Below are 12,862 nucleotides of genomic sequence, written 5' to 3' on the forward strand. Positions count from 1 at the left end.
CGGAGTCACGCTGTTTATTGTTTGTGTTGACGCCATTTTTTTCTCTTCTTAATTTTCCCGCCAACGATATTGAAGACTTTATTAGATGATGTCCTACTGAGCTGTATGTTTATAAAATGTTGTAAATTAGATAATAAACAAAGTATTATAGTTGTGTCTTGTCAATTTAAATTCTAATTTAATCGATTAGAGAACATTAAAATGGAATATTATCTACATTAATATGTTATCTATATTTACAGGTATAATTTGCTTTGTAATAACGTGTCGTATTGTAAAGAAAATTTGAAAGTTTTTTTTTATTTAGTTGTTTAAAAGTTTAAAAGACACATTAACGAGTAAAATGTGTTCTTAATTCAAAACATTTTTACCAGGATTTAACGTAAATTTGTCCGTGCGGTAAATTAAATCGTATTAAGGCTTAAAGAAGTCTTTTAAGTGGTTGGAATTACTGAAAGGTTTATCATGTTACTTACCGACCAAAAGATTTTCGAACAATCGCAATAATCTGCCCTCTTATTAAACAAAATTTCAGTCATCAAGCAACATTTGTTGCTATAAAATACAATATTGCCTAGACTAGATAACTGTGCCTCAATGATTGAAAATTGGCAACTTTTTACATGCCGGAGGCTTAATTTTAGTCCATCCCCTTCCCACCCTTTCTTAAAGGGAAATGGTGGGAAGGAGATGTGACTCGTAAGAAGGGGAAATATTATATTCCTCTGCGTCCATGGACAGCGGTCGCTTCACTTCGACGAAGTCAGGTGGCTTGCTCCTTTGCCACCTTATGATAACTTTAAAAAAACTAAGTGAGTTGTGTTGTGGTTGGAGAATACACTTGAATTATATTATTGTTCCAGTTCAAGTCTCCATGCTTTAAACCATATCATGACATATAACAGCCGTGTTTATTGTTATATCACGGTTGAGTCTCACGTAACATATCAATCGAGGAATTTGTAAGCAGACAATTGCACCGAATTCGGTGCAATCATTTCGGTCAAAACATTTCGGGTTACCTCATGCCACGGAAATAATTCCTGAAACGATACGCTTACGATTTTTAATCTTATCACATTGTTTTAAGGTTTAAGTTTGTTGTGAGGTTGACGTGGAGGGGCCCATGACAATGTCCCGGATAGCCCGCGGCCCACTTTCGCCGAACATCCGTTCGGAATGGGAGCGATCGCTCGTTAATATTCGCCTAATGCGATTTTCGGTAACGACTACAACAATGTCACATATGGCATGATCCATTCGGAGATATATCTTCAGATAGATGAACTAAATGTTTATTTCCACTACGCTAAAACATATTGTTATCTTTACTTATTTTAATGACAAGATATATTTTTGAACCGAATTAAAGTAGTGAAAACGTCAGTAAGTTTTCGCTTTTAAGCAAATATATTATACTCGCTTATAGATGATGTGCTTTATAACTTTAGTTATATAATAGATATTACGAACATATAAATAAACTGTGAGCAGCAAGATAAATTTTAAAAAGTTCTCCAAATCGAGGCGAACTAATTTCCAAGCCGCAGGTTCAAAACTTTTGTAAAGTCCATGATTAAAAATGCTGGGAAAAGTTACCTTTTGTAATTTTCTGATTAACTTTATTCAATTCGTTTCTAAATCCAGCTCTTGGTTTATCCAAAGCTTTATTTTGTGATGAATATTGTCAGCTAATATATACACACCTATCAAGGGGCTTGATTTTACGCATATTTCTTCGCAATTATGTGCATTGCGTCACGACGTTTCCATTCCTAAGAATGTTTGTTGTTATTTTGCGATGTATCTTATGTTCTTTCGTTCAATTTACATCAGTTCCAATGCAGCGATGCTGGAGGCCGTGAAATATGGGTCAAGTCGGAAGTCGGGCGACGCATCGAATGTGCCAAATTGTCAGCAACGTTCGCGCCAAAACAAATTCATATTTATTTTTGACTTTGACGTTTATATTTAATTTTTATTATGGCTTCACGAATTTGTACATTCAGCCAGGATTGGATGCAAGTAATTTTAGCATATTATTCCATATACATTAAATCAATCTAATATAATATATAAAATTCTCGTGTCACAGTTTTCGTTCCCGTACTCCTCCGACACGGCTTGACCGATTCTCATGAAATTTTGTGAGCATATTCAGTAGGTCTGAGAATCGGCCAACATCTATTTTTCATTTTGTTTCTTTGGACGGAGTCGCGGGCGACAGCTAGTTATTTTATATATTTAATTGAATTGGCATACTATAAAATACAAAATAGAAGTATTGTAAATAAAAGATATTTCGATTTGTAAACTGTTATTAGAATAAAATAAATTTTAATAAAAAAAGGCAAATGCTCTATCCCTCAGCAAATAAATAACAAAGCAACAATTAGCAAAATGCCCTTCAAGGGTCGACCACAATGCGTACTGAAGTAATATAACGACCTACCCTAATTCAAATAGGGTGACCAAATTAGTGCAGTCTAATTGTTTAGTTTATTAAATAGAAGTACTTTTTAATAAATAACAAAAAAAATCAGTCACAGTAAAATGAGTTTGTCATTTTTTTAACAAGAAAACCGTAATATATCAACAAATGGGATTTCATTTAAAAATGTTTTGTAATCGTAAGGGTCTATGGTACAGTTCCAAACAATCTCAATTCATGTATATGTGTAGTTAAAACACTAAATTCATCATTTTTGTATATCCAGACATTTCGCTAAACCAATAAAAAACCATGAGCCACATCTTCTTCCTCGAGTATAATTTAGAAAAAAAAATTGTTGATATTTCATGACATAAGATCACTAGTAATTTATTTACAAAAAAAACACAACACTGTTTTTTTTTTTAAATTATTTATGAACTAAATAGGTATTCATGGTCACAGTACAAAAATTCAGTGAACAGACCTTACAATGAGAGTACTGCACCTGGCACTCGCGTGCCCTTTATTTGTTCCCTTTTTATAATCTCTGAAAGCGTATTTATTTAGTAACTACGAAATAGAATTTAAAAATAGATATTTTTGTAATTTACATATTGGTAAACTTTATTCGTTTTCGTTCTTAAATGATGATAAATTCTTAGATGAAAAAAAATCTAAAATTACTAAAATCTAGCTAATATTTGGAAGTTCAGAAACATTTTCATCAATTTTTTTTATTCAAAAGAGTACTGAATAAATTACAATATTCATATGTTATTAAACGTATATATACATTGATTATTTCTCAACATCGCGGGGACAACCCATCTCATGTTCGTGTCTTGTCACACAAAATAAACATGTCGGATTATCCATGTGGAAGACACGACAAACGAAACACGATTTAAAAAATTCATTTTAACATTTCACAATAAGAGAAATTATACTTTTAAAATTCAAATAAATACGACTTAATTTTATTGTTTCGAAAGAAAGTCTTATGTGATAATTTAAATTTAGTTAATAAATACAATAAATACAATAAATATTACTTTTTCAATATTATTTGAAATACTAACTAATGTAAGCTGACTACTCTGGAAATAAGTACCTATATATTAGATGAATTAATTTTTAATGTTTTACAAAAGAAACTTTCGTTGAAAAGAGTCTACGAAGGGAGTATAAATTTAGAATCTCTCGAGTCTAAATAAAGCTAATTCCCTCCAAATGGACAAATATTATCTTAACTCAGAGTAATTCGATTCTGTTAATTTAAATATCGAATTACGCGCGCAATCTGATCCCTGTTGTCTTTGACTTCTGGCTGAATTGTGAAAGTGCCTTTGTTTTAAAAAAACAGACCTGTCAAAGATTACTTTTTTAATTAAAAAAGAGTAAAGGACAAGTTTCGTTGTGGACAGGAATAAATGACAAGCTTGAAAGATGTTAAGAAAAAATCTCGGTAATGTTTTCTCAGATGCGAGAATTTTTACTAATCGAATTTAAAATGTAACATATTGTTAATGATTGTGAAAGGTTTTGAGAAATATATTTTTAGGGGTAACATTCATTTATTAAAAAATCTCAACTTTTTTTTTATTTAATTACTTAAAGGAATAAATGAAACGCACACAATTCCCAAGTCAGTCGATCAAGTTCTGAATAACTCTTAAATACTGAACCGTTCATAATAAAGAGGTATTTCTGTGCAACTGTTACAATTTTATTGCTTTTTCAATAAAATGCAGCAATTAAAAGTAAAATACAGTTTAATAAATATGCAAATCGCATTCTCATATTTCAATAAATATTCTCTCATTTTAATTAATGTCATATTTTATTTATCTTCTTTTGATTAACATATTTTTTTTTTTATTTCGGATACTCGACAAAACAAGTGCTATTGGAATACCAATATTTTAGCATTGTAATTGTACAATATTCGCATTGTACGTGTCACTGTACACTGCTATTGTAACTATCTACAACACCATCTATCGACTATAACTTGAAACGATAGTACAGTCGAGCACACATAATATTTACAGTTTTAAAATCGAATTAATTATCTACCAGCTTTTCTTTTTTTAGTTAATCTTTCTAATGTTATTTAACCCAGTAATATTTATTTATTAGTTAACATAATATACTTTTTTATACTATGTTTAATTACGTAGAAAGCGCTACTCACGAGTAATTATAACAACATAATTAATAATTAATTAAAGGTTACATTGTTAAGATGTATCAAAAAGGGTGTAGAAAATGTACATTTTTGCCTACAAGTCTCCTCCATCTTTAACCAGAATAATTCCACTTGTTACTTCTAAGAAAAGCCACTCAGGCAACAAAATTAGTCGTTGCAGATAAACTCATCATGATAAAATCTTTCAGCTATTGAGTTGTTTCAGTATATCTGACTCAATGTTTCTATTGAATTTTCTTAAATATCGTGTTGGGAATCCCATCTTGTGAACTATGACGTCGAAACGCAAATTGATAATTCACGCGAAGTAATTGAAAGAAGCAGATGAAAACACGATACTAAGAAATAATGTTACGAATACGCATTTGTTTGGGTTTTTCCAATTATATGGTATGTGAAATTGGAAACAACGCTGGCTCAAAAATTTAGCTTAAAAACAACGCTTGATTTTAGTAACATTGATGTGTTTAGAAGATATATATTTAGTGCATTTCCTCCACTTGACAAAACACTATCTTAATAAACAGAGACATCATTATGTATTACTAGCTTTTACCCGCGACTTCGTCCGCGCGGAATAAAAAAAAATAGAAAACGGGGTAAAAATTATCCTATGTCCGTTTCCTGGTTCTAAGCTACCTGCCCACCAATTTTCAGTCAAATCGATTCAGCCGTTCTTGAGTTATAAATAGTGTAACTAACACGACTTTCTTTTATATATATATAGATTAAATTTTAATAGTACGTTTGTACACATAGGCTAGTATTTTTTTTAATTCCGCACAGACGCAGTCGCGGGCGACAACTAGTATGTAAGTAAATAGTTAGTATTATTTAATTTAGAACGTAAAAGAAAATAGTAATGTTGTTAACAATTATTCAGTGATTAGAAAAATATGTTAGCGTAATAAAGAGACTTTTCCTCCCACCTGTACTGAATTACATTTAGCATTTATTAACTTGTATCTTTGCAGCCCACCTTTAAAACATTACATCTTGATGTTACAGAAATACAAGCATTTTTGAACTCTATCCAATTAAAAATAGAGTTGGAATTGTATTAAATATTTGAAGATACCTTTTAGTCTTGTTAGCTCATACTTTACGATCTCCGCCCAATTGTTTTAATCGACGTACTCTTACAAGAGTAATTAATGACTTTATTATACGCTTTTAAACAGATATGGTTGAACTTATCAATTTATTCTACAGTAAAAGAATTATATTCGCTTCCCACTTACGAAAATCTTACAGTAAATTATAATCGTGTATTTTTGAGACTACGATATCCATTTAAAACATATTATCACTGTTATGTCAAAGATAATGACAGCGATGATAGTTTTATACAAAGATTTTGGTCTCAGAAATGGTAAGAGCTAGAATTTAACACGTATGCACAAATAATCGTCTTTATTACATTATGAGTTTTAAATGAAATTTCTCAAAAATGGACAGGTAATAAATGTCCTCGACGGTATTTATTTTTAAAATAAATTTAGACGGCACAGATAAAGGACAAAAGTCTGCGAATAGACGCCAGATTTTCCATCAGTTTTCTTTCAAAAAAAAAATAGATTCATTCATCATTCACATTCTTTATAAAATTCATTTTATATTAGATATTTTGGGAAAAAGTAAAAAAACACGTATTTATTTACACGTCATAATTTTATTTCTCAATATATTCTATGTCTAGGATTGCTTTAGACCGACAAAATTATCTGACCCGGTGGACATAAGTCAAAGTAAATTATGATAGTTTACTAGCGCCTCCCTGTTAATGTCAAAGAAACGTTACAAGATTGTCTTACATTACAATAGCTGTCTTGTGTTTTTTCATTTTATGTAATTTTCATTGCGTATGTAGGCTTTTTTCTGACAGAACTAACAGCAGTAGCAGCGTCTCTTACCAGCCCAAATAAAATCACACTAGATTTTCAAATCTATGGAACAAATTTACAACCAATCTATTAGAAAAGACATCGCGATGTATAACGTATCACTTATTATTACTTGTGGAGCCTCAATTATATTTTGTAACTATTCAATGCGTAGTAATACAGTTTTATGATTATAAACACACACAGTACAGTCACCTGCATAAATTTGTATATATATATATATATATATAAAAGTTTCAAAAACTGGTATACGCCGTCGGTTTCAAAAAGGTTTCAAAATCTTCCAACAATAATAACATGTTATTGACGAATTAGTGCATATGTATTTTTTGAAACTGAACACCTGTACAAGTTGCTAAATGGTTTGTAAGTATTGGCGCCGTTTCCGCTACATCACAATAGATGGCGCTGTCTTTTAAATTACGATAGTTAAAAATTTATCTTGCCAGTTATATACTTCCCAAGTACTGCGGATTCTTTGGTATATGTTCTGTGGTTTTCGTTGCGTTCTTGAGGTCGTTTGAGTTCTTTAATATTCGTTCGTTCCTGTATCGGTTGTTGGGTCGTCCGAATTCCGGACACACGTATCGTAGGAGTGTAAACAAGTGGTCCTTCGAGCCGGATTCGTAGAGTGTAAACAGTAAGTTTTTTACATATTTACAGCTGACTGTACAAGAGTATAATTTACACACTCTGGATAGTAGATAGTTGAGACAAAAGTAGCGGAAAGTGAGGCTCATGCAACGTAATCTCTTGTAGTTACATGCACTCAATTTGACAATCTAATTCTCAGGTTCATTCCAGGTTACTTTAGGTGGTTTCAGACTTTCTTCATCAGTCTCTGAATCAGTTGCGTTACCCTTACCTTTCCCTTTACCTTTACCTTTACCTTTACCACCTCCAATACTTCCTAAAGGTGGCTCAGTCACATTAATCCAGATACCTCTGGTCTCTGTCAAATCATATACATATTCCTGTTCCAAGTCACTTTCGCTAGAGTACAATGATGGGTCAAGAGTTTCTTCATATTCGTCTTCATCGTCTATAATTTCTGTACCATTGTTGCACCACGCTGTTACAATTATTCTATAATAACTTGTAAATGTTAATAATGGGATACGAACCTGTAAAATGAAGTTGTTTTTTTCCAGTTAAAAAACAATACTGACGCGTATAGAAATCGGTGGATATTTTACTGCTTAGAAATGACAGATTCTACTTAAAATAAATTTTGTATCAATTATTAGTTAAACTCCTCACTGCTGACGATCAGCGCCAAAATTACGAAAATCAAATTGTCACAAAATATCACTAGTTATAGCCTGTCCATGTATAAGATGAGCGATGTACCTCTAAAACATTCCTGGACAGATCACATTGGAAGGTATGTCTTTTTAGCCGACTTCAAAAAGAAGGAGGTTATCAATTCGACTGTATTTTTTTTTAAGTGTGTTACTGCGAATCTCCGCCCCCTGGTGTTTATATGTAATTTGATAAAAATTATTTTAATCGAAAGGAAGTGCTTGCAGATGGGTCCCATTTTTTTTTTTCAGTCATAAAAATATTGATAAACGATATCTCATAGAACATTTCTAGTAATTATTTGCTTTGCCAAAGAACTTCTAATCATTGTATTAACGCGCATTGAAAACTTTGTACACTGTTTAAGGAAATTGCGTAAACTGAAGAACGTGAAAAACACAGTAGAAGTGGTAAAGAAGTGCACAAAGCTTAAAGGTAAAAAAACTGTGATTCTGTACTATGGTGGCAATTAGAAATGTTATATACTAATGAAAGAGAAGCATTTGTTTGTTTGTTTGCATTGAATTGGCTCCGAAACTATTGATGCGATTTGAAAAATTTCTTCTCTGTTAGTAACTATGTATTATATACTAGATACTACTAGATTATTTTAAATTCCGTGCAGACAAATTCGCTGGTAACAGCTAGTATTAATTTCATTGTCAAGATCTACCTGAACGAATTGTTGGTTTGTGTTTAAATTATACACAAGGAAACTAACACAAGTAAGCCACATGGTCAACGTTTCAATTTAATTAGTATTACATCCAGCAGATTATAATTGAAGAAATAATGAAATTGCCGCATAAAATATTAAGGTTTTTAAACACAGAAATGCGAGAAGAAAGCTATTACTTCCTAATCTAATTTTTCACCTACTCGACCTTCATTTTGCCTATCCGTTCCCTTTACACGGACGGAAAAAATGAATTCATGTATGGAGAAATTGTTGGAATGAGACAACTATAGTGTCGTAACATGCGCCATGCCTGCTAGTATTTACTATTAAGCTGGTAACTGACAGAATAAAGTGAAAAAGATCACAAATTAGGAAGTGCTGGACAGAGAAAAAAAGAAAGAACAATAAACAATATTAAAATTGATAGAAAATAGAAGGGGCAAAATGTTAGGACATTAATACGACACTGCGACCTTATAACCACAATAATAGAAAAAGAAACAGAAAGAAAGAGAAATAGGGGAAGACTAAGAATAACATATATTCAACAGGTAAAGCTGAAAGTGAACGTTGCATCGTATCAGGAGATTAAGAAGATGACGTAATAGAGGGAGGACTGAAAATTGCTCCATCGACAAGAATACTACAGTTCTTAAGTTCGAACAATAGACAACTCTCTTTTATCTTAATATTACCCACCTTGACTTCAATAGTATTGATGCCCCATACCATTGGATTCTCGAATTGATAAGGCATCGCAACTTTCACGCACACTATATACTTTTGATACGGAGAATGAATCTGCAAATAAAATGTCAATAGCGTTAACCATACTAACCGCAATCAGAGTATTTAAAAACCACTAAAGACTCTTTTATTGGTCAATTAACTAAATTAAAAAAAACAGCTTTTATGTAGGAAGTGTGTGAGTAATGAAAAACAAGGACAAACAAGGAAATAACTAAGCCAAAGAGAAAAAACACAATGTACATTTTTTTATAAACATATCAAAGAAAAGGTAAATGAATAGCTTAACGTAAAATGTTCACTTAAACGAGAATAGAAAATAAAAAGAGAAATAATTGTGTATACCTCAAGATAATACGTGAACATGGTAGGGGTCATGGTATCGGGGTAGATGTCGAAGAGTTCGTGGTAGAAGCGGTAAATATCTGCGCCGCCGTCGCCGCGGTCGTAGCAACGAATGCCGCCCAACCACCAGTGGCCCAGCCAACCTGGTGCACGCTTCGGCAGCGGGTATGCTGCACGTGGTACTGGACCGAAACCTTCACAAACACCAACATATTTTTATAGAAGAACAAAGCAAGCGGCCACCTGAATTTGCCGAAACAGCAGAGCGACCGTTGCTCATATACATCTGAAACTGCAGATGCGGTGCCTAACTTTGGGATGGGAACGCACAGAAATTCGATATTATTCCTGTGCGTCCTGTCTTCTGTATCTGTCCATTCGTACACCCAACTAATATTGTTGTTGCGGGATCAACCAATGTCAATACTGCACAAACACCATCTTTCTATACGAGAAGAGAACAAACGATGCATTATCGGTCTTTAAAAGAGTCTTTTCTTGAAGAATCTTATGTCGTAAACTGTATTAAATCCCGTATTAAAAGCACTATCATAAACTCCAAAAGCAAGTGTGCCAGAATTACAAAATGAATACTTGAAAACTATCCCTATCTTGTAAAGGGCATATTTACCAAATGGATCATCCTTGGAAAATGAACCGATCGCTTGTCCGGATATGGCGGTGGTGATCCAGGGTACGTAGGGGTTCAGGAGGATGTGGCGGGAGGGAGTGCCGGGGCTGCGGGACCTCAGCGGGTCGGGGCATGGCGCCCCACCTGATAATATACGTTACATTTAAACAATTATTCTTAACATAACGACTATCAGCAACTATAGGGTTTTTCAACAAGAACTTTGTTTTTCAGTTGGGGCCACACCAACAACATGACAGTTTTGACATTTAGTTTTTTAACCTATTCGTAGTAGATGCTTTGGCAATTGCTACAATGAATTCAATTTTGCTCGAAAATCGCATTAAAATAATTAAAATCCACTATGAAAATGGTGCAATTTATTGCAAACTAAATTTCTCGATCGTATAATTTCACGAAATTCAGCTGCTAAATGACCAGCCAGATCGTGTGATTTAACACCACTGGATTATTTTTTGTGGGGCTATGTTAAGGTCTATATCGAATCGATCGCGGCCTTAAAACTCAAAATCCGTGAAGTGATCAAGATCCGAAATAAACCCGCCATTTTGCCAAAAAGTGATTAAAAACTTTGATGAAAGAATCGACATCTGTCAGGGTGGTTGTGGTGGACATTTGCCAGATATCATTTTTCATTCATAATTGCCAAACTTTTCTCTTCGTAATACAATAAAATCTGAATCATCTTCATCTAAACTATTAGTTTTATTTTGTTTTAGAAAACAAAGATCTTCTTGAAAAATCCTATATTTTACACACTAGCATACGGAAATTGAACAACGAATAAAGTAAACCAATATTTTACACCAAGATTAAGTGTGGAATCTTATCATGCGAATTGATTATCTTTTGAAGCAAACTTATAACTTAAATGTCTTCTCTCGTCTATCGTCACATTTTTTTCCAATTCGCAGAAGGATATGGAACTTTACTTTTCTTATAAAAATCGAACAGAGAGAAAGATTGGGAGTTAACTTCTAAACTAATACGAGAGAGATATGTCAGAAGCGCGCCAAATGGAGGTCCAAGTTCTCTACCTTACGGGCGTGTTACATTGTTATTGTTGCTATATTTTCCATCTTACCTTCAGCCATGGCGAATAAGTTCCAATGCCCGGTGTGTTCGTGTACCAAAATCGGTGCGCCCGACTGCAGGTCGCAGCCCGTCGTGCAAACGTGGCGGTCGGGTAACAGACCGGTCTCATTCTATAGCAAAACAACCAATATCTATAGAAGAACAGTCAGTAGACCAACAGTTGTCTAAAAATGTCGACTCTATGAATCACATTAGAAATGTCTATCATAGAGTCAAAGGACCATAGAGTCCATAGAGTCATAATGTCATCTAAATGTGATTTTCTTGGTACATGAAGCAACCAAAAATTGTTTAGTACTTACAATGTCGTGTTTGATACAACGTTCTCTGGGCACCATTCGAAGGTAAACCAATTCTTTTTCTTCCTCTACAAAATCTCGAGGTACTTCTGCAAAAGCAAAGCGAGATTAAAAATGAAGCAGATAGTAATCAGACGTTCTCACTCTGAAGGAAAACCTCTTGTTGCAACTTGCATATATCTGCGAAGAAATTCAAAAATACATGTCTAGTCAACCAACTCGTACTGGGAAAGGTGATTGACTAATCCCTAACTTAGGGTAGTCTCCGAGCCTCTCAGTGGAACCATGTAGTGAGCTGATGACGATTATGATGATTAGATAGTGATACTATATTTTATTTTATTTATTTAGCCTTTTTATTCCAATATTTGGACCCCTTTTTGAGTATAGGCCTCCTCCAACCTTTTCCACCTGTCCCTATCTCTTCCCTGTTTGATCCCACCTCTTACCACCTCTTGAACTATATCATCTTCCCAACGTTGTTTTGGTCTGCCGACTTTCTTGCGCCTAATGTACCTTTCCATTTGGTGGTTTCTACTGTCCACCTTCTGTCTTTGCAACGTACTATGTGACCAGCCCAGTGATACTATATCATAATTAAGTTAAAAACCAATTAATACAAACTCACCACTAATAAAATCAACATAAATCAGTTTTTCTATATATTCTTTAAAAGGTCTTAGCATAAAATTCCTGAATGGCAAACAAACTGGCACCATATAATCTGAAACAGTTGACAGATGATAATAAAATTAAAATGTCTGTGTGTAATTTTGAAAAAAATATATTTCGTACACATGATGTATTTGCGTTGCTGAACGTGTTGTCGCGGGCAACCGAGTAATATATTTGGCTTGTTGCTTTAAATTAATCTGGTAAATTCAAAATTTATTCCGTCGCATAGGCTACAAAGAGGTCACAATGAAATTTACATACAAACATACAAACAAACTTACATACATAAAAATATACATACAACATGAATAATTTGTTGAAGGCGAGCGAGATGAACAGCTTGATTAAGTCCACGAGACCCTAAAGAATAGAGTAGAAGAGAGCATATATCCAGCAGTAGATAAAGGCTAATATGATAACTTACTAGATGCTAACGGTGTGAGCAATTTAAGTAAAGCTACACTACTCTTGACCCCAAAGTGTTTGTACTCCGGATGCAGCAATACATCAGCTATGGGCAT

The 12,862-nt window shown here is 33.5% G+C and overlaps 1 protein-coding gene across 1 annotated transcript; it reads right to left on the reverse strand.

Moving 5' to 3' along the window:
* Window positions 1-7,329: 7,329 nt before the first annotated feature.
* LOC123722407 lies at window positions 7,330-12,862 on the reverse strand. The gene is made up of 8 exons (XM_045684106.1): window positions 12,766-12,862; window positions 12,295-12,390; window positions 11,670-11,755; window positions 11,357-11,477; window positions 10,252-10,395; window positions 9,621-9,814; window positions 9,228-9,329; window positions 7,330-7,671 (listed from the first exon to the last, which is right to left on the reverse strand). The coding sequence occupies exons 1-8, from the start codon at window positions 12,860-12,862 to the stop codon at window positions 7,330-7,332; spliced, it is 1,182 nt and encodes a 393-aa protein (XP_045540062.1).

The sequence above is a fragment of the Papilio machaon genome, chromosome 25, assembly GCF_912999745.1.
Source record: "Papilio machaon chromosome 25, ilPapMach1.1, whole genome shotgun sequence".
NCBI lineage: Eukaryota > Metazoa > Arthropoda > Insecta > Lepidoptera > Papilionidae > Papilio > Papilio machaon.